A 21,715-nucleotide genomic window follows, 5' to 3' on the forward strand; every position below is an offset into this window, starting at 1 on the left:
AGGCTACAATTTCCAAGGTGATCAGTCTCCATCAGCCTGTCTTAGGGGCTCCATGCTTAGCCTAGCCCAGGCCCTAGCTGCATCTGAAGCCTGCCTTGGACACTAGTGTAGACCCTGTCCCTGCCTCCTTGCCGCAGCATCTGCTGGTTTATGAAACAAGCTATTCGCTCTCCCTAAGGGAGGCTGGGGCTCCTGCCGGCTCAGGTGGGTGACTTAGCTGAGTCCAATAATAGAAAGAGTCGAAAGCTGGTGATTAGGCTCCCACACCGTCAAATCCCATGGGTATCGGGTTGCTGCCTCGTCTAACTGGTTTGTTTGATTGCCGCTGGAAAATGTGTACGTCCTTTGATACGCACAGACCCCGGCTGGCTCCTTGCTCACCCGCAGTGGGGGCGGTAGCCTTGCAGAGCCTCTCTGCCCTATGCCTGCTGCCAGGGGCTTTGAATAGGGCCTTTCTTTGCCAAGCTGCCAGCAGGTAGGGTTACAGGCTGAGATTGCTCCCCTTCATTGTTTCCTCCTGCAACCAAAGTAATGTCAGGGATGGCCTCGCTCCCTACAACTGTATTTAATTAAGAAGAGAGGCAAGCCAGCGACTGCTAAGTCACCTTCCACCAAAGAGGAGTCATGCTGGTGATTATGTGCATGTACCTTTAGAACCAGCACTGCTTGGAGACTCCGTCCTACCGGCCTTTATGCAGGCTGGGTGTCCGTTGCACTCAGTGGGAGCCTTGCCTACCTGCCCTGAGACCCCTTTTATTATTACTCCCCTGATGAGACAGGTGAGAGTTCCCAGGATACCTCGCATACTTCACGGAGGTGACGCTTTTTGACTCTTCCCCCTCCTAGGGAGAATGTGCAACATCAACATCGACGAGTGTGCCGGCAACCCGTGCCACAATGGCGGAACCTGTAAGGACGGCATCAATGGCTTCACGTGCATCTGCCCCGAGGGATACCACGATCCCATGTGTGTGCTGGAAGTGAATGAGTGTAACAGCAACCCCTGCATCCATGGGAAATGCAATGATGGACTCAATGGGTAGGTTTTCAGGAAGCCAACAGCATGTATCTGTCCACGCAGCTCTGTTAATGCACCTTCCAAATTCCAGCAGCACTCTTCGCTATTTCAATTTTGGGCCCCAGCACAGCTTTGCCACGACACCCAAATCTTGCTCCGCAGCCCTCCTGCTATTCCAGAGAGGCTCCCACATACAGCTCTGTCAATGTGCCCTGTTGCTGGTGTACATGGCTAGCTCTAGGTGTTAGCCCCTGGCTTCCACTGAGCAAAGACTGCCTAGCATCCTGAATTGCCATGGTGGTTTGGGGACTTGTAGAAACCCAGATTTGAACTGGAGATTCCAGGTGTGAAGAGCTGTAGTGTGTCGTCGTCCCCCCCCCACCCCCAAAACGAGATCTAGCATTTGACTTAATGCGGGTCTCTTACAATTGTGGAATCCTGCAGTCCTATCAAGGAGCCTCTAAAGCGCCGGTTCTCCAACTGCTCAGTCATCCAGGACTAGCTGCGAGCTCTTTTCTCTGCTTCAGTGTGGCTGGGAGCTTGTGCTTCAAATAAGTTCTGACGGTTACAAAATAAGGGTTGATTGAAGGGGTTGGGGGGGGTGAGTATAACTGGACTCTCTGCTTTATATTTTTCTTTCTGACAAAAGCTACAGGTGTGATTGTGACCCAGGCTGGAGCGGAACAAACTGTGACATCAACAACAACGAGTGTGAATCAAATCCTTGCATGAATGGGGGCACCTGCAAGGATATGACCAGCGGATACATCTGTACCTGCCGGGAGGGATTCAGCGGTAAGGACTGTTGCTACTTTCTTATAGCTGAGTGGTGGGAGCTTTGCTGCTGTGGATAGTTCTGGGTGAATTTATTGTCATGGAACACAAACTGGGCATCTATGGGAAAGGCAACAATGGATTGGTCAGCACTGGGCTTTGAACCTGGAACCTTCTGCACTAAAAGGGCTGACTGCCACAACTTCAGCTAAAGGAGATACTCCTCTAGTTGGTAACAGTAGTAAACTCTTAACCTCTTATCTGGACCGGCCTCTAGAGGTAACCAGTGGGTTCTGTGTGCATCATTGCCTCATTCATCCCGTCCTCCTGTTCTTCTCTCTGGCTTTCCCATCATACCATTCCTCTTGAGCCAGAGGAAACCACCATCATGGTCTGCACCGAGTTTGCTGATGTGTGTTTGGTTCTTCTAACTCAGGGCCCAACTGCCAGACCAATATCAATGAATGTGCTTCCAACCCTTGCCTGAATCAGGGAACCTGCATAGATGATGTAGCCGGCTACAAATGCAACTGTCTCCTGCCGTATACAGGTAAGAGAGCAGCCTGTACTGAAAGTTACACTGCAGCAGAACTGCTGCATGGGCTTTCGGGTCCTGCATCCTTTCCTCAAGAGAGATCAGCCCTGAAAAGAGATTCACTGAGCAGCACAGCACCCTCCCTTCTCAGGCAGTACCACACCAGTACCTCCGCAGGAGAGTTTTGCTATTGGCTTTAGTGGGAGCAAGGTTTAGCCCATAATTCATAAAATACCCGTCTCCCTCCCTATTGTGCACACGCCATGAGCCATATCCTCAGCCAGCGTAAGCTGAAGAGGCAACGCTGACTTCCTTGGAGCTTTGCCAACTTACATGAGCTGAGGATCTGGGACTGTGTACAGGACGCTATGGGGCGACCCGGGTAGTGTTTTGGCACAGCCAAACCTTAGAGAAGGAAACTCCAAGGAGCTTTCGGAAGCGGCAGGGCAGGATTTTGAACTTGTGCTTCGTCCCTGCCCCTTTCCGATGAATACAGAAGTGAAGATGTGGTTTGTGGGCGCTGGGCTCCCATACTCCTCCTTGTCTGGTGCTGGGTTATTAAGGACAGCATGTCGTGTCTCCTCTACTTTCAGCCCTGTCCCCCGTTCAGGGTCTGTTTTGGGAACAACTCTGTTTACCCACTGACGCTCCTTTTGGAAAAATACGCAGCAGGTCGGGGTGCATAACCGGCTGTGGATTCCGTAGGGGGAGGAATTTCTGCTGACCTGATTCCTGTTTGCCAGTTTCCTGCTTCCTCTTGCACAAAATGGCAACATGTGCACAATTGTAGGAAGCCATGACTAGTTTCCTGTCTTCGCCAGTAGCCATGGAAACCAATGGGGGGAGGAGGAGAGTGGAAGGCTCTGGAAAATAGCAAAGGCCAACTTAGAAGATAACGGCTGACAAGGAAGATAACATTTTGGAGGGAATTTAGCCCTTGGCTAGTGTGTAAACAGGAAAAACGACCATTCAGGGGCATTTGAAAGCCCTCCTTCCAAAACTGCACTTTCCTGTCAAATAAAGACTCGGTTTTGGATTGTCTCCATAGTTTCAATCTGAAAGGTGGGTGCCCAGGCTGTCTCCGGACTGGGAACTGGGACCAAGTAAAACCATTCAAAGCCCCCCCAGCAGATGGGACATCCCCGTCCTTCCCAGTAAGGAGCTCTCCTGGAAGGCCTCCAAGAGGCAGGTCATGAGTGGGGAGTGCAGCTCTACATAGGCGTGTCGGTCTCCGTGAAATTGGTGGGAATTCTGAAATGACCCTGGTGGGTGACGGAGGAAGCACGAGCTCCTTTGTCTTGTCAAGGCCTGGAACTAGCCCAAGACTTCTTGGGCAGCGGGCTGGATGCAGCGAGCATGTCCCAGGCCCTGCCACCTTTTGTTGACTTGGGACAGCAGCCTGCCATCAAGGCTTCAGCCGCGTGTCCCTCTCGCTCTGTCCACAGGGGCTACGTGCGAGGATGTGCTAGCTCCGTGTGCGGCCAGTCCGTGTAAGAATGGCGGCGAGTGCAGAGAGTCGGAGGACTACGAGAGCTTCTCCTGCGTCTGCCCCTCTGGCTGGCAAGGTATGGAGGGGATCTCTGATGCGTGCGCTGAGCCGTCCTCTTCCGAGTTCAGCACTCTCCTCTCTCCTGGGCAGCCAGGTTATGCTGAACCCTCCTCTCGTTTTGTGCCTTCCCTTTCCCATGTGGCTCAGAGAATATCAGAACAAAGGTGGGAGAGTGGCCTTGTTGTTAAATTAAGGACGTGAGAACCAAGACTTCTGGGGTCGATCCTTGGCTCTGCAACTGACTCACTGTGTGACCATGGTCAACTCGCTCCCTGTCTGTGTGCCGCAGCCGCCTCCTTCCCAGTGGGAATAGTGATACTTCCCCACCATAGGGGTGATCTGTGCTGGTGCTACAGGAAACCGTGATCGCAGGACTTCTACCAGCATGTTAAAGTGCGAAAGCTTTCCCTCCCTTTCTCTTGTAGGTCAAACATGTGAGATTGACATCAACGAATGTGTGAAAAGCCCCTGTCGAAATGGCGCCACGTGCCAGAACACAGATGGGAGCTACCGCTGCAACTGCAAAGCAGGCTACACCGGCCGCAACTGCGACACCGACATCGACGACTGCAAGCCAAGTAAGAGCTGGGCCGAGCATCTACTCTCCGAGCTGGTGCTAAAATCGTGTTCTGTATTCTGAACTCCTTAAAGGAGCTTGAATTTCAGGGAGAGCAGTACATGGTGCAGCGAAAGGATGAGGGCAACCAGTCGTTACAACCTGTAACGATGACGCAGATTCCAAAAATTCCAATGAGATGCAGTGTTTTCCTGGCTCGCCGTTCACAGGATCTGCTGTTAATAAAGCCTGCAGTTGCAACAGTTCCCCCCGCAGGGGCATTGGGGATTCCCCTTTGCTTAGGGTGGGAAACAATGTTCCCCTTTTAATGCCACCTGTTGCACCTTGTGTGGTTTTTAAAGGTACCCATGCCGTTGTCCAAAAGGGAATCAGAACTTTTGGACTGGATTCTCCGTGGCGCTGTACCCAGTGTCATCATTTAGAGCAGGGCAGGATGGGTGTGAATCAGAAATGGCAGCTTTTCACACCTACCCGGCCCTGGCACAAATGACAACACAAGGAGCAGGGAATGGAGAATCAGGCTCTTTGTGCATTCAGTGCCACCTCCTGCCTTGTCCAGGATCGGGCCAGGGCTGCCTTGCTCAGCTGCTTTGATACTCCTGTGAGCGAATCTGCCGGCTGAGCTCCAGAACTGGAGATAGCTTCAATTTGGGCTGGGTTCTTTTCATGGCTGAACTGCCCCGTTTTCTCAGCAAGATCTGGCTGCTCACAGGTGGCAGCATTATGGGCTAATGCTGCATGAAAGCTGCCCGGCTTCACTGCTGTGTTCGGGGCTGTGAACTGCTGTATCTTAATGCTACGTGACTGCCTCTTCTTTCAGATCCCTGCCATAATGGTGGCTCCTGCTCTGACAGCATCAACGCCTTCTTCTGCGACTGCCTGGCAGGCTTCCGGGGGCCCAAATGCGAGGAGGACATCAACGAGTGCGCCAGCAACCCCTGCAAGAATGGGGCCAACTGCACGGATTGTGTCAACAGCTACACGTGCACCTGCCCCTCTGGCTTTAGTGGGATCCACTGTGAGAACAACACACCTGACTGCACAGAAAGGTAACTGGCCGGGGTTGGGCGCTGCTTGGGATGCTGAACACCTGGTTGCTACCAGGGGGTGATGGTGGGCCTGGGAGTCGCTGTAATGCCAAGTGTCCCAGCAGCCCCAAGGGGCTCACTCCATTGGCCAATGGCATTGCAGGTGGCCCTCATGAGGATGCTATGTTGGGGCAGGCACATATCCTGTCTCCCCAGGGGAATCTCATCTCCGCTCTGGATTCGCTTGAGGAGCCTGGTCTGTTTAAACTAATCTTGCCAAAGGGTGAAGGAAGGGATTAGTTCAGCTCCCATTGGCTTCAATAAAAAAGCTCTCATTGATTTCTGTGGAGCTGGATCAGGCCCTGGAGGTCCTTGCTGTACTCCCACTGAAGCCAATGAGTCGGTGTCTGAGGGCTTTATTATATGTAGCCCTTTCCCAGCCAAAACTCCCACATGCTTCCTCTGGAGTTGTGTTAAGGCACTGGACAGGGACTCTGGAGACTTGCGGTCAATCCCTGCTCACTCACAGACTCCCTGCAACCTCGGGTAAGTTGCTTAGTGTCTCTGGGTTTCAGCTCTCTGGGGATCCTAGTATATCCCTGCCTCCCAGCAGGGCTGTGAGGGTTACTATGTTCAAGGGCATGACCAGCTCAGATATAACAGTGAATAGGGCCATGCAGATACCTTACACAAAGTCAGGAAATGAAGTTTGGGCCCAAACCATGTGGTTTTTGCTCCAGTCATTAAAATGGTAGATTTACATTGCAAGAGCATAGATTCTTAAAATTCCCATGAACTGTCCTTGTGTTAGGTGCTAGCTTGTGAGAGGTACAACCCATGGGCTATGCCGTTTAGTGGTTGAACCAGAGGACTAGCAGTCTGGACTCCTGGGTTCTGTTTCTAGTTCTGCCACTATACTGATGTCTGACTATGGGCAAGACACACAAGTTTTTTAAGCCTCAGTTCCCCATCTGTGTGTTTATCTCTTTCCCAGAGGGGTTTTGAGACTGAATCAGTTAATGTTGGTACAAGGGCTTTGAGATCCATGGATGGAGAACGCCATTACAATAGTCACTATTGTTTACTGGGAAGCAATGTTTGTTTTCCCACCTTCCAGCTCCTGTTTTAATGGGGGAACCTGCGTGGACGGCATCAATACCTTCACCTGCGTGTGCCCACCGGGCTTCACGGGCAGCTACTGTGAGCATGACATCAACGAATGCGACTCCAAGCCGTGCTTGAATGGGGGCACCTGCCAGGACAGCTATGGGACCTACAAGTGCACCTGTCCGCAGGGCTACACCGGCCTCAACTGTCAGGTAAAGAACAATCAGCCCATTAATCACATGAGGCCAGATCCTCACGTAGCACCATGGAAGGATTGCCACTTTACACCGACGGAGGATCTGTCCCAGGTTCGCTGCAGCTCAGCACCCCAGATCCAGAGGTCTCATTTCTCCCCTACTTGCTGTGTCCTGCACAATCCTTTCCATTCAAGGAAAGTATGAACTTCCTTCTTCTCTCTCCAGAATCTGGTGCGCTGGTGTGACTCCTCTCCCTGCAAAAACGGAGGCAAGTGCTGGCAGACCAACAACCTGTACCGCTGCGAGTGCAACAGCGGGTGGACGGGCCTGTATTGTGACGTCCCCAGCGTATCCTGTGATGTGGCTGCGAAGCAGCAAGGTAACGTCTGCTCTCAGTGCTGCAATAGCGCCCTGGGGCCTGGTGAATTCATGGAGGTTTAGGGTCAGATTTCCAAGGAATAGCCAAGCTCTGTTCGGTCCTGGGCCCAGGAAACGGGGACAAAGGTGGCTGTACGCCTCCATTGCACTTCCCTGTTTCCTAGTGCTGCTGGGGGCTAGTTCAGGCCCTGGCACAAGTTAAAGCAACCTCAGGGCTGCTGTGATTTACATTGACTCAGAACAACTCCCAGTGGCTGCTGTCCTGGCCAGAGATCACCGGAGAGAGACAAAGAAGCCAGAGCGTGGGCCAAGACCTGGCACTTCTAACAGTGCCCTATGGGGGTGCTTTTCTCGAAGAGCAGCCTCCCCTTTACAGGCCCATTTTGCACAAATGTGCCCATGCATCGCTGGCCTTGTAGTGTGCTTCACTGTCTGCTCCCCGGCCTTGTGCTCTCCCAGGTGTCGACGTGGCGCACCTGTGCAGGAACTCCGGCCTCTGCGTGGATACAGGCAACACGCACTTCTGCCGCTGCCAGGCCGGCTACACCGGCAGCTACTGTGAGGAGCAGGTGGACGAGTGCTCCCCGAACCCCTGCCAGAATGGAGCTACGTGCACGGACTACCTGGGAGGCTACTCCTGTGAGGTACGCTGGCTGGCTGCCAGACTACCCGCGGTCAGCAGCACTCGGGGAGCGTGTGGGGCCTAGCAGTTAGAGCAAAGGGCTGGGAGACGGGACTCTTGGGTTCTACTCCTGACTCTACAGCTTTGGACAAGGCACTTCGCTTCTCTGTGCCTCACTCTTCTCCATCTGTGAAGTGGAATTAATGGCATTGCCTGTGCATAATCCATTTGTGTTGGTAGCGTGCTTTGAGATCCACAGGTGGCAGGTGCTTTTTAAGTGCTAATTATTTTCCTTCTTTCTATAAACAAAGCTGTCCAAACGTCTTCCAAACCACACTGCCTCATTGGCAACTGGGCTGCCTCCGGGTTGCATAAAATGCAGTAGATTGCATTTGCAATAGTGAGGCACAGGTATTGCTGGGGAGAGAGGGGAAGCAGTGTTTAGCCCATGCTTTGGACATCCTGGCCTTTAATCAGGGCTAGAATAGCCCCCACATGACCGCTGAAGGAAGAGATTAGGCACTTGGATACCTCAGTGATGGGAACAGCATAGGAACCCGAGATTAGAACTGAACAGGTTCATTATCAGAGTGAATGTAACTAATGGTTCCCCTTGTTCTTCCCTTGCAGTGTGTTGCTGGCTATCACGGAGTTAACTGCTCAGAGGAGATCAATGAGTGCCTGTCTCACCCATGCCAGAATGGAGGAACCTGCATCGATCTCATCAATACCTACAAATGCTCTTGTCCCAGAGGGACTCAAGGTAAATTAATGGGGAATACTTTTCTGAGTGCAGAAATCCTTGGTATGTGCTCATTAGCTCCTGTGTATGCACGCTGGTCTTAATGGTGGAAGCAGCTGCAGGAATATTGGATTACATTAGCTTGTTAGCCCAGCCATCAAGGAGCTCAAGTGGTCTTGTAACGCTACTGGTCACCTCCTGCCAGAGACCAGGTGTCCTCAACTTCCACTAGAATGGCTGGAGGGGAGGTTGGCAAGCAGTTACTCATGCTGCAGAGGGAGACGCCATCTAGCTGCCCTGTTAGTGTCTTAGATGATCAGCAGAGACCAGTGCCTGCCATGCTGACCAATATTGCCTCATGGTTTCCTTGCACTCCCCCATCAATCTGTCTGTCTCCGTCTCTTGTCCTATACTTAGCTTGTAAGCCCCTTGTCTTTTGGTTCTGGGTTTGTTCAGCACCCAGCACAATGGGATCCTGGTCCATGACCAGAGCTAGGGCAAAACAAAAAAAAATTCAGACTAAACATGGGCTGTTCCCCCTGCCCCATCTGTCCCCAGGGGTGCACTGTGAAATCAACGTTGATGATTGCAGCCCTTTCTTTGATCCCATCACTCTGGGGCCCAAGTGCTTTAACAACGGCAAATGCACAGACCGAGTGGGCGGCTACAGCTGCATCTGCCCACCTGGCTTCGTGGGGGAGCGCTGCGAGGGGGACGTCAATGAATGTCTGTCCAACCCCTGTGATGCGCGGGGGACCCAGAACTGCGTGCAGCGCGTCAACGATTACAAGTGCGAGTGCAGGCAGGGGTATGCAGGTGAGCGAGCCTTTCCCATCCAGCCTGTGAAGGACCCTGAGGCTGCTGGTAACACGTCACACTCATGGGTGCCTCCTTTCTCCTCCCCGCCCCCTTCCCCACAGGCCGTCGCTGTGATACCGTGGTGGATGGCTGTAAGGGCAAACCCTGCAGGAACGGTGGAACATGTGCAGTTGCTAGCAACACTGGCCGGGGCTTCATCTGTAAATGCCCCCCGGTATGTATCTAACTCCTTCCAGATTTCACCCAACGTTTCTGCCCCATGTTCCTAGGAGGGCAAGCTAGGGGATCTAATGGTCCCATGTGGCCTGAAAATCTGAGTCCTAGTACATCACGCGGACCCTCCAAATCCGGACGTTGGAGGGAACTCAGACCAAAGGGGCCAGGTTGTGAGCCCCTTATTCACGAATCCCACTGCAGTTCATGGGACTCCACATGTGACAGTAACTGCTTACAGTCTGGCCCCAAATGGTTAGGGGGCTGCAGGGAGTGATTAAAGCAAGGGGACTGTGGTAGCCAGGTGTGAGCATGTGCAGGCCGTGACCATGGCAGAGAGAGAGGAATTGGGGCAGGTGAGCAAAGTGGGAGAATGCCATCTATTATCCTAACGAGGAGCAAGAGGGGGATGTTAAGCAGAAAGAGGTTTTGGCTGAGTATCAAGAGAACAATGCCTAGCAGTGTGATCTGCCAGGACTGTGGAAGAGGCTCCCAGTGGAGATGGTGGAAGCTCTGATATATGGGTCATTTAAAGCTGGACTGGATGGAGCGCTAGAAAATATCCTATGGGGAAGAGTCCTGCTTTGGTTGGAGGTGGATGATCACATGGTAGAGGAGCGTCTAGATTTTTTCCCCATGTTTAATTTCAAGGTAAATGTTAAGGCTCTACTTCTGATTTATTATTTTTTATAATAGTTAGGTGCCTGATTCCCAATTGCTTTCAATGGGATTTAAGCACCAAGCTCCCTTAGACTGGACATTACTAAAGGACATTACAGTTATTGTTCCAGAGCTGTGGCCAGGCTGGCCATAATGATGATGAGAGAACTGAGTGTCTAACACAGAACTGGGCACAAAACCAGCCTGGCTAGGTCACTGCTCTTCTGCTTTCACTGTCTCCCTATCAGTTGGTTCCTCCTGATCCGTGCTTCACAAGGCTGATGGCTGCAACATCAGAGACACTAACTCTGCCTCCCTGGCTCTTGTCTCCCCAGGGTTTTGTCGGCGCCACTTGTGAAAACGACTCGCACACTTGTGGGAACCTGCACTGCCTGAACGGCGGCACCTGCATCTCCATCCACAAGAGCTCCAAGTGCATGTGTGATCCTGCCTTCACGGGGCCAGACTGCCAGCACCCCGTCAGCAGCCCTTGCAATTCAAACCCATGTTACAACGGGGGCACCTGTGAATACTTCAGTGACGCTCCCCCATATTACCAGTGCGACTGCCCTGCAAATTTCAATGGCCTATACTGCCACATCCTGGATTTCGATTTCCGGGGAGGCGTTGGCCAGGACATCACCCCACCCAAAATTGAAGAGAAATGTGAGATACCCGTTTGCGCGGGTTTCGCTGGCAACAAGATCTGCGATGGGAAGTGCAACAACCATGCCTGCGGCTGGGATGGAGGGGACTGTTCCCTCAACTTCAACGACCCCTGGAAGAACTGCTCCCAGTCGCTGCAGTGCTGGAAGTACTTCAATGACGGGAAGTGCGATTCACAGTGCAACAACGCTGGGTGTCTGTACGATGGCTTTGACTGCCAGAAGGTGGAAGGGCAATGCAAGTAAGCAACCTCCTCCCCATTACTGTCCCTTCAAAGCCAGGGTCTTTTCTGCTGATTATCAGAGGAACTTTGGTTGGTTGTATTGGTTCTCCAGATGCTATTTTATTATCAGGTGGGGCCAAATCCTGAGCAACCTCAACGTCCACTGACTTCACTAGGAGTTGTAGGTGATCAGCAACTTCCTGGGTTTGGCCCTTCTTTGACTTACTTATCCCATTATGTTACACCCCTGTTGGCTCCCTTTCGGGCGTCTCTGCTGATGGAGCATCCTGTATAGAAATTCACCACTTTGGTGAACTCTTCTCAATAGGTAGCAGTGCCTTGTTGAGTTTGGCACTGTTAGTGCTTAGTGGGAGATCAGCAAGAAATCTCCAGGATTCTATAGAAAGTGGTGCTCATGTTACAATGGGTGGTACTCACAGACTTTAAGGTCAGAAGGGACCGTCATGATCATCTAGTCTGACCTCCTGCACATTGCAGGCCACAGAACCTTACCACCCGCTCCTGTAATGGACCCCTAATCTCGGCTGAGTTACTGAAGTCCTCAAATCATGATTTAAAGACTTCAAGTTACAGAGAATGCACCATTTACACTAGTTTAAACCTGCAAGTAATCCATGCCCCATGCTGCAGGGGAAGGCGAAAACCCCCCAGGGTCTCTGCCAATCTGACCTGGGGGAAAATTCCCTCCCAACCCCAACTATGGCGATCAGTTGGATCCTGAGCATGTGGGCCGATACTGAAGCCATCCTGCCGGTGTGTTGCTGATGGCACCAACTTTCAGAAGATCCGCCAAATACTTGCTGGCTTTTACTGAGAATTCTTTTGCAATTGTACGGATTTGATCTCCGGTTCCTGGACAAACTCTGTTTTGAGTAATTGTATTCTGCCTCTCTCAGTTTCCCTGGGTCAAAGTAATTGTCTTCACATTCTGTCCTAAATTGCTACCTATAGTTTAATAGCTGCCATGTTTCACCCCAGAAGTGGTTGCTTTTCAGTGTTGCATAAAGTGATTCCCCTCTTTATACAGCAATTTAGGATGTGTCAGGGTGAGCAGTGCTGTTGTTACAGGAGAGAAGTCTTTGAAACTCCTACTACTATACTAATAGATGGATAATAAGAGTGGCTGTTGGTGTAATTAATCCTTTCCCCTTTCTTTTCCTTCTCCCTAGTCCTCTGTATGACCAATACTGTAAAGATCACTTTTCAGATGGTCACTGCGACCAGGGGTGTAACAACGCTGAGTGTGAATGGGATGGTCTGGACTGTGCCAACAACATGCCTGAGAAACTTGCAGATGGCACTTTGGTAGTGGTGGTCCTGATAACCCCAGAGAACCTGAAGAACAACTCCTTCAACTTCCTCCGGGAGCTCAGCCGTGTCCTTCACACCAATGTGGTCTTCAAGAAGAACCCCAAGGGAGAGTACATGATCTTCCCATACTACGGCAATGAAGAGGAGCTGAAAAAGCACCACATCAAGAGGTCAACGGAGAATTGGTCAGACATGCCCAGCGCCGTCTTCAACACAATAAAGACGTCCCTCTCATCGCGTGTCGGTGAAAGGCAGCGGCGAGAGCTGGATCAGATGGATATCAGAGGGTGAGGGGGCAGAGAAAAGGCTTTCATTGAACAGCAGTTACTGTGCCCTATTGATATTAATAACCTGCTCTAAGGAAAATGCTGCAGGATGGAGAATTTTACCAAGATGTTGGTTTTAAATATGTACTGGGACTGAATTTCTTATGCAAGAGAAGTTGGGAAGGGGATGTCAATGCTGCTTTATGGTTTGGAATTAAATTTTCTAAAATAATGCTACAGCCAGTGTTCCCTCTAATTTGTGGCAGGCCGTGTGCGCAAAAAATTTCTTCTGTGCAAATTTTTGTGCACGCGATGTTTCACCGTATGCACGGGGTTTAGGATCTGTGTGCACGCGCACAGTTTAGAGGGAACAGTGGCTACAACTGACATGGCTAATGGAGTCCCAGGTGTTGGCTAGGAGTCACGCTCGGGGGGTGGGACTGGCAGTCAGAACTAGGTTGGCTCTTGTTATTTTAGGTAGTCACTTAGTTAAGCCTTGGTTTCCTGACCATGGAGGTCTGTTAGGAGTCTCAATTACTGCAAAGTTGTAAGGTGCTTTGAGACACTTGTGCTGAATAGCTACAAAGGGCCCAGTTTTTCTCCTACTCAGAGCAGTGGAAGTCAGGAGTCCCTCCACTAAAATCAGTGGCGAATACGATGGGGTAAAACTGGTGTGAAAAGCAATTCAAGCCCCAAGTACTATTGTTATTTATTACCTGCTCGTGTTTGTGTGACTTCTGTCGTTGCTAAGGAAAGACATTCTGTGTTACTGAACAGCTGACAAATAGACTTGGGGCTAAATCCTACAGTCCTTACACAGGTAAAACTCCAATTGACATTAGCAGGGGCTTTGCCTAATTTAGGTCTGCAGGTTTGGGCCATGCATAAGTAAACAAGTCTGTTTCCACCATCTTAATCTACCCTGATGTGGGGTTATGGGGAGAACAGACCTAGGTCTTGACTCTCCTTCAGTTTGATCATTGTTCTCTATTTCCATTTGCTCTCCTTCCATACAGATCCATCGTATACTTGGAGATCGACAACCGCCAGTGTATCCAGTCCTCCTCGCAATGCTTTCAGAGTGCAACTGATGTGGCGGCTTTCCTGGGTGCTTTGGCCTCGCTTGGTAACCTGAACATCCCCTACAAAATAGAAGCCGTTAAAAGTAAGTTTAGCTGGCAGCTGCTGAAGGGATTGAGACTGGAGGTGATTGAAACTTTCCAGCCCACATCCGTGATCCAATTATCAGGCAGCCAAGCTCAGAATGCTGTATCCAGAGACAGTTCGGCTTTAATAACCTTGAATCTTTGTGGATTTTAAATCTACATTAATAAACTAATTCTGTTTTTTTTTTTTTATTTTGCTTAGTTTGGGTTTATTTCAAAATCATTACAGCTAAAAAAGGGGGGAAAAAACACCCATCTCCAATCAATCAGTGACATGTGAGGAGCTGGAGTTTGTATCTTCGAAATCCCCCTGAATCCTTTTGTCTTAACAGCTCAATGAGAGCGCAGTGATTTGAAGTTTGCTAATCCTTTTCCTTAAAGGAGAAAAAAGTAAAGCTGTCTCCTGATGCAGCTGGCTTGTGCAGAGGAGAATTTGCTGATAGTTTGCAATTCTGATTAATAGCGTATAAAATGACCTTATTTTGGGGGATGATTTAGATCAGCCATAGGTACCTCTATTAACTAATTTCACTTCATTTGTGCTCCGTCACCAGTTTGATATGCAGCTTAATGTCTGTGTCTCCATGCGCCCCGCTCTTTTTCAGGTGAAACAGCTGAGCCCCAGAGGAACTCCCAGTTGTATCCTATGTATGTGGTGGTGGCTGCACTGGTCTTGCTTGCTTTCATTGGAGTGGGAGTAGTGGTATCTCGAAAGCGGCGCAGGGAGCATGGGCAGCTCTGGTTCCCAGAGGGCTTCAAAGTGACAGAGTCAAGCAAGAAGAAGCGACGAGAACCACTTGGGGAGGACTCCGTGGGACTGAAGTGAGTAATCGTACTGTTAACCAGTTAAATGCTGTGGGGTGCAGCTGCTGATGGCAGTGCTGCTCTCCCGGAACCTTTAGAGCTCTCTCCTTGAGTGCTTGATCTGATACAGCCGGGGAAACGGTTATGAAGAGTTTTCAGGGTTTTGCAAGGGGGGGAACAATACCCTAGCTTTGGGGGGATTTTTAATGTTCTGTAAATTGCCAGGTATTTCTTCATTTAGTTTTGTGCATGTAGAGTGAGAGATCCATTGCCTCTCAGTTTTTGCAAAAGAACCAATTACTTGAGTTTCTTTTTTTTTTTTTAAAGACCCCTGAAAAATGCTTCTGATGGCACCTTGATGGATGACAACCAGAATGAATGGGGTGATGAAGAAACCTTGGACACTAAGAAGTTCAGGGTAAGCTAAGAGTAACATTAGCACACTGTGCTTGCAGTGAGCTATTTCATTAGAAAGGTGAACAGTGCTACGAGACATAACACAAGGGTTTGCTTTTAGGGTTCCATACCATGCTGATCACAACTTCAGAAGGCTCCTTTTCAACCTGTGTGTGATGTAAATGTAGCTTTGAGTCTTACAGAGCTTTTCATTTCAGCTCTGCTTTTTTATATCTTCTCTTGCCTTTTCCTTGAGGTCTGACTTTCAGCTTCCTTTTGTCCTTTCTTAGTTTGAGGAGCAGGCGATGCTGCCAGACACGGACGATCAGACAGATCACAGGCAGTGGACTCAACAGCACCTAGATGCAGCCGACCTGCGCATCTCTTCCATGGCACCCACCCCACCGCAAGGTGAAATTGATGCAGATTGCATGGATGTCAACGTTCGAGGTCCTGGTAAGGGAGATTCCTTTGCTCTGATGCTTGCATAATTTAATCTATAACCCTCATTCTCTTTCTGCAATTGAACAGTGCAAGAATATCTATCTAGTCGCATTTCTAATGTGCCTATTGCTGTGCTGCCATTTACACGTCAGTCTTTGTGTAACCTAACGCAGAAGTGCCCCGCCGAGAAGTCCTTCCATGCTGCATTGCTACTGTTTTGTATAATTTAAGGAGATTTGCCTTTGTGGCATTTTGTTTTCCATAAATCTCTCCTCATTTAACCACAGAGAGGGAAGTCAGAGAATCAAAGTGGTTAGAGTTGGGGGAAGATACCCTTTAGATCATGCCGTTCATCTCCCTGCCAGTGCAGGATTGATCCCTATAGGATGTTTACAAGTGTTTTCTTGTCTAGTCAGGTTCTAACTATCCCAGGCATCAGAGCTTCATCCACTTCCCTTGGGAGACTGTTCCACAACCAAATACAGAAAGCTTTTAAACTGCAATACAGTGCAGCCGTATTCCGCATAGTGTCTTCCATGTAAACCGTGCCCTGAAATGCTTTGGAGAGTTGAATCCAAGACAGCAGACAACATGGGGAAGCCAGTGAGTGGTGAGAAGCTACTGAATGAGGAATAATTTCAGATCAAAATCAGAGGAAGGGTGTTAGTTTCTGATGTCAGGAAGTACATAGGAACCAGAGCTTGATGTGCCAGGAAAACAAGTAGCCCCTGCAAGTCAGAACGTCTCCCTGGTATCGCCCATTACAGAAGGGCAAAGAGCCCCTCGCTGTTCATGGGGTCGCTCTGTGTTTTCCAGACGGATTCACCCCGCTCATGATCGCTTCGTGCAGTGGAGGAGGACTGGAGACTGGCAACAGTGAAGAGGAGGAGGATGCTCCCGCTGTCATCTCGGATTTCATTTACCAGGGTGCCAGCTTGCACAACCAGACAGATCGAACCGGCGAGACGGCACTCCACCTGGCCGCAAGGTATTCTCGCTCCGATGCTGCCAAACGCCTGCTGGAGGCCAGTGCAGATGCAAACATCCAGGACAACATGGGCAGGACGCCCCTCCATGCAGCTGTGTCAGCTGATGCTCAAGGAGTCTTCCAGGTACATCAACCTTAGCTAGCAACCTTTCCTACTGTGGTGCATTCCTATAGAGTAAAGGGCCACTGGGAGTCAGTTTTGTGGCTCCTGTTAATTGATCATATCCCAAAGTCTCCATCCTGGCCTTAATCAGCCAAGTCATTATTGATGTCAATGAGAATTTTGCTGAGTAAGGATTTTAGCATTTGACCCAGCATTTAGCGCCGTGGAAAGGTACAATGATGTAAGCCTTGGCGACTTGAAGCCGCCTCTTTAGTCACAGAGCAGGTACTGTGCGAGCCTCCCCAATCCTGCCCCGCTTATATGAGCCACTCCTGGCCTGCAGGGACCAACTCTAGGCAAGAGAGAGGGGGAATTGATCCTTCACAACCCCTTCCAGACCTTGATCTCTCTGTAGCGGCTCCCAGCAAGAGGGCTGGTGGTTTTTGTTATGCGGACACCTCGCTGGAATATCCACTGTCTTTCTCTTAATGCTGGGGGTTTTCCATGCATTCGTCTCTTTATGGGCAGATCCTGATTAGGAACAGAGCGACCGATTTGGATGCCCGCATGCATGATGGGACCACGCCGCTTATCCTGGCAGCTCGCTTGGCCGTGGAGGGCATGCTGGAGGATCTGATCAATTGCCACGCAGATGTCAATGCAGTGGATGACCTGGGTATGGCAGCCTGCTAAAACGCGCACCGCTGTCTGAGGTGCTGAGGGCAGGGAATATTTGTTGTGGCTCTAACTGCTGACTAATGCAGGCTGTATGTCACCTTCTTCCCCAGGCAAATCAGCACTGCACTGGGCAGCTGCTGTGAATAACGTAGAAGCTGCCGTGGTGCTGCTGAAGAACGGTGCCAATAAAGACATGCAGAACAATAAGGTAGGGATGGATCTACAGGGCTAGCAATTATTTCCCTTGCACAAGTCAATCCGAGGCTCATTTTTGCCTAAAATGTAACCCTGGCTGCCAGATGGTGAGGTTTGCATCTGATTGTTACTCCAACTGAAGTGGATGGGAGTTGGCTTGAATATGGAGCCCAAGGGTTGGCCCTACATGCAGTGTTAGTGACCTGTGTGCTATTGGATTAGGAGGAAATAACAAGTGTGTGTTTGCTCACTTCACTTTTAGGTGAAGGTCACATGTGATTAGTGGGTTAGTATTGGATATGGATGAGGTAACTCACAGAATTCAAACACAGAGGCATTCAGCAAGGTCTTTCCCTGGACCTTACCAAAAAAGGGGTAACCGAAAACTCCCCCAGCCTAGGATTCAACCCAGTTCTGTAACTAGCTGGAGCCCAGCTTTCCCATGAGTATTGTCCCCACTGTGGCTCCCCAGCAGCCTTTCTCCTGAGCACTTGTGCCAGGGGAGAGAGAAGCTATGCAAGGAAGTGAGACTGCCCCTTACCTTTGCATGAAGTTGAACTCCTTGAACTTATGAACCTAGCAATTATTTGTGCAGCTGCTGAGCTTCCTAATTAAGAGTGATGTCTTCACATCTAAAATAAAAACAGGATTGGACCAGCTTGGGAAATCTGTTAGCTTTGGGGTTTTAAAACAAACTGTCTCCCCCGTGTTTCTAGGAGGAGACGCCGTTGTTTCTTGCAGCCAGAGAAGGGAGCTACGAAACTGCCAAAGTCCTCCTGGACCACTTTGCGAACCGTGACATAACAGATCACATGGACCGGCTCCCGCGGGACATTGCGCAGGAACGCATGCATCACGACATTGTGCGGCTGCTGGACGAGTATAACCTGGTACGGAGCCCTCCACTGCATAATGGCCCGCTGGGGGCGCCCACCCTGTCTCCTCCACTCTGCTCTCCCAGCAGTTACATCGGCAACCTGAAACCCAACGTCCAGGGGAAGAAAGCTAGGAAGCCAAGTACCAAGGGCCTGAGCTGCAATAGCAAAGATTCCAAAGACATCAAAGCCAGGAGGAAAAAATCGCAGGATGGGAAAGGGTGCCTTCTAGATAGCTCTAGCGTGCTGTCTCCAGTCGATTCCCTGGAGTCACCCCATGGGTACCTGTCGGATGTTGCTTCTCCTCCATTGATGACCTCTCCATTTCAGCAGTCCCCTTCCATGCCTCTCAATCACCTGCCAGGCATGCCTGATGCCCACATGAGTATCAACCATCTTAACATGGCGGGAAAGCAGGATATGGCAATGGGCAGCTCCAGCAGGATGGCCTTCGATTCAGTGCCCCCGCGTCTCTCTCACCTTCCCGTATCCAGCCCCAGCGCAGTCATGGGCAGTGCACCGATGAATTTCACCGTGGGCGGAGCGGCCAGCCTGACCGGGCAGTGCGACTGGCTAACAAGGCTGCAGAATGGGATGGTCCAGAACCAATATAATCCAATGAGAAACAACATCCAGCCTGGGGCTCACCAGCAAACCCAAGCCCTTCAGCATGGCATGATGACCTCCCTGCACAACGGCATGCCCACCACTACCCTGTCTCAGATGATGAGCTACCAGCCCATGCCGAATACAAGGCTGGCCTCCCAGCCACATCTGATGCAGGCCCAGCAGTTGCAACAGATCCAACAGCAGCAGAATTTACAGCAGCAGCTGCAACAGCAAAATCTGCAGCAGCATCACAATACCAGCTCAAACACCAACGCCCACATTAGCCAAAATTTCCTCGGTAACGAGCTAAACCAGTCAGACATGCAGCAGGTGAGCAGCACTACCATGACAGTGCACACTATTTTGCCTCAAGAGACCCAGATCCTATCAACGTCTCTACCATCCTCCCTCACGCAACCCATGACCACCACCCAGTTTTTAACTCCACCCTCTCAACACAGTTACTCCTCCCCCTTGGACAATACACCCAATCACCAGCTTCAGGTGCCAGACCACCCTTTCTTAACACCTTCTCCGGAGTCACCGGATCAATGGTCCAGCTCGTCACCTCATTCCAACATATCTGATTGGTCAGAGGGAATCTCCAGCCCTCCCACGAGTATGCAGTCACAGATAGGACACATCCCAGAAGCCTTCAAGTAAAGAAGGTGTTTCGGAGACATTGACACAGTGGGACTTAAGATCATCTTTTAAAAACTTCTTCTAAGGACACTGTTTTGACTGAAGGATCCCTTTTTATATGTTTTTTATACAAAATAAGAATACAATGTTTAATCTTTTTTTAGTATTTATTTATGTACTTTTTATTTTACATGAAAACACTGCCTTTTTATTTATATGTTCTATTGTTAAGAACTCAAAATGAGACACTTCAGTTGCGCGCCAAGGAATAAAAAACTATTAGATCTTTTATAGAAAATTCTTTTTTTGTTTTTGGGGTGTTTTTTAATATGTTGACTTGATAGGGGGTGGGGGTTCTTTTTGTAAAGTTATAAGCAAAGATTCGTGATTCTGAAATGCCATTTATTTATTGATTTTTTTAAAAATTTTTTATTTTATTTTATTTTGCTTTCAAACCCAGAAAAAATGGGAGGGGAAGGGGGGAGAATTAGCTACAAATGTCACCCCTTGAAAAAATTATAAATATGAATCGATTTTTGAAATGTACTTTAAAATGTTTTCTTGGGTGTTATCTGAGGACATTTTATGGTACTAGTCATGAATCTTTGTTTAAAATTTCAGTATTATATAGTTGTACATTTATCTTAATACATAGAACAAGAATTTCTTTCTTTTTTATATATATTTAAATGCTGTCTATATCAAAAAAATCAGGATTACAGACCTGTGATAGGTTATAAACTTAAAAAAAAAAAAAATCTACATAACGTTGCTGCCTAAAGAAACAGAACATTTGCCAAATCTGTTGAAAACCCATAGCTATGGAGTCACTGCTGAAGGGTTTCTCGGGGTTTTTCTGCAATTGACTGAATAACAATTTAAACAATAAAAATGCTTGGACTTTTAGACACATCCTTCATTTAAGGGTGGCCCGTCCTATTTTGAAGGAGGCATTTGTCAATTACTGGAAACCAACTTGAATGAAAGTTAACAGAGCATTACAAGGCCCAACCACAGTCTACTATCAATCCATAACATTCAAGCTGGTTTTGAAACGCTGAACTTTTGGGTTTGCAACTTAAGTGGTCAGGTTCGGCTGTAGCCCTGACCTATTCTATCAGGAGGGCAGAAATTAGGAGACAGACAGAAACTGGACTGCTGAGCCCATGTGTTTAAATGGTGACATTTGATTCTTGCTAGTCTGGAGTGATGCATCGGGTTTATATTGGTGCGCACTCTTTTGTGGAGGTGGGGGGAGACAACCATATAAAATATAGTATAAGCCTATGGCAGATTTAATGTTTGTAAATAAGTTTTTTTTTTAAAAGGTGGATTTTGTTTCAAAAATCTAAATGAACAAGTCTTAAGTACATCATGCTTATTAGAGGTGTCAGAATATCGCTTACTCATTGACTGCGAAAGGAAAGCAAACACTATGCTTACATACAGGACATTCACTCACCTAAAATGCAGTCAATCAAGGAAACCTAAGAAAAGGGAGAGATTCCTGATCCCTTTTAGTTAGAAACCAAATATGATTAAAATTTCTCAAAAGCACAAGGCTTTCTGCAGTCCCTTGTGTGCTCATCTCTTAGTAAACATTTATGGAGCATCGGTATTGTGACATCCCTAATATGAGTGATTTAAACATCAAGTGGTGTTGTCTTCCTCTGTTTTATAAACTAGAATGTAGTTTACGAAAAAATCTTCTGTAATAAAGTTATCTACCTGCAAAGTTGTAGTTTGCAAAAATGATGTATTTTTTGGTAAACTGATTTGCAATAAATGATGCTCACGGGCGTCTAGATTTTACTAAAACTTGAACATGATGTTTTTGCCATGTGTCAGTAGAATTGTTGTGGACAAACTCCCCAGCCTGCCTGACCTGACATCTGCTCCTCATCAATACCTGAGGGCTGCGTGAAAATCCTGCATCTCCAAATGAAACACTGGTGCCTTCTTAATACATTGTTTGTGTAACTAAGGCCCAATCCAGTTCTTGTTGAAGTCAATAAAGATTTCAGTGGAAGTTGGATTGGGCCAGTAGGAAATGTTACTGGAGGCTTTTATTCGGGCAAAACTCCCATTGGCTTTTTTGGAGGTTTTGCC

The 21,715-nt window shown here is 49.0% G+C and overlaps 1 protein-coding gene across 1 annotated transcript in view; it reads left to right on the forward strand.

Moving 5' to 3' along the window:
• NOTCH1 (notch receptor 1) overlaps nucleotides 1–21,424 on the forward strand; it is an 80,602-nt gene extending 59,178 nt beyond the window's left edge. Inside the window, exons 13-34 of the mRNA XM_073314625.1 lie at nucleotides 847–1,039; nucleotides 1,668–1,813; nucleotides 2,229–2,342; nucleotides 3,773–3,892; nucleotides 4,302–4,454; nucleotides 5,274–5,502; nucleotides 6,599–6,800; nucleotides 7,011–7,164; nucleotides 7,623–7,807; nucleotides 8,416–8,548; nucleotides 9,086–9,343; nucleotides 9,448–9,560; nucleotides 10,555–11,126; nucleotides 12,299–12,727; nucleotides 13,723–13,871; nucleotides 14,478–14,694; nucleotides 15,004–15,094; nucleotides 15,363–15,528; nucleotides 16,333–16,628; nucleotides 17,136–17,283; nucleotides 17,396–17,493; nucleotides 18,197–21,424. Coding sequence (XP_073170726.1) covers nucleotides 847–1,039; nucleotides 1,668–1,813; nucleotides 2,229–2,342; nucleotides 3,773–3,892; nucleotides 4,302–4,454; nucleotides 5,274–5,502; nucleotides 6,599–6,800; nucleotides 7,011–7,164; nucleotides 7,623–7,807; nucleotides 8,416–8,548; nucleotides 9,086–9,343; nucleotides 9,448–9,560; nucleotides 10,555–11,126; nucleotides 12,299–12,727; nucleotides 13,723–13,871; nucleotides 14,478–14,694; nucleotides 15,004–15,094; nucleotides 15,363–15,528; nucleotides 16,333–16,628; nucleotides 17,136–17,283; nucleotides 17,396–17,493; nucleotides 18,197–19,627 — 5,597 coding nt within the window. The 3' untranslated portion in view covers nucleotides 19,628–21,424. The remainder of the gene's footprint in view (nucleotides 1–846; nucleotides 1,040–1,667; nucleotides 1,814–2,228; nucleotides 2,343–3,772; nucleotides 3,893–4,301; nucleotides 4,455–5,273; nucleotides 5,503–6,598; nucleotides 6,801–7,010; nucleotides 7,165–7,622; nucleotides 7,808–8,415; nucleotides 8,549–9,085; nucleotides 9,344–9,447; nucleotides 9,561–10,554; nucleotides 11,127–12,298; nucleotides 12,728–13,722; nucleotides 13,872–14,477; nucleotides 14,695–15,003; nucleotides 15,095–15,362; nucleotides 15,529–16,332; nucleotides 16,629–17,135; nucleotides 17,284–17,395; nucleotides 17,494–18,196) is intronic.
• The last annotated feature ends 291 nt before the right edge of the window (nucleotides 21,425–21,715 follow it).

The sequence above is a fragment of the Lepidochelys kempii genome, chromosome 16, assembly GCF_965140265.1.
Source record: "Lepidochelys kempii isolate rLepKem1 chromosome 16, rLepKem1.hap2, whole genome shotgun sequence".
NCBI classification, from domain to species: Eukaryota; Metazoa; Chordata; order Testudines; family Cheloniidae; genus Lepidochelys; species Lepidochelys kempii.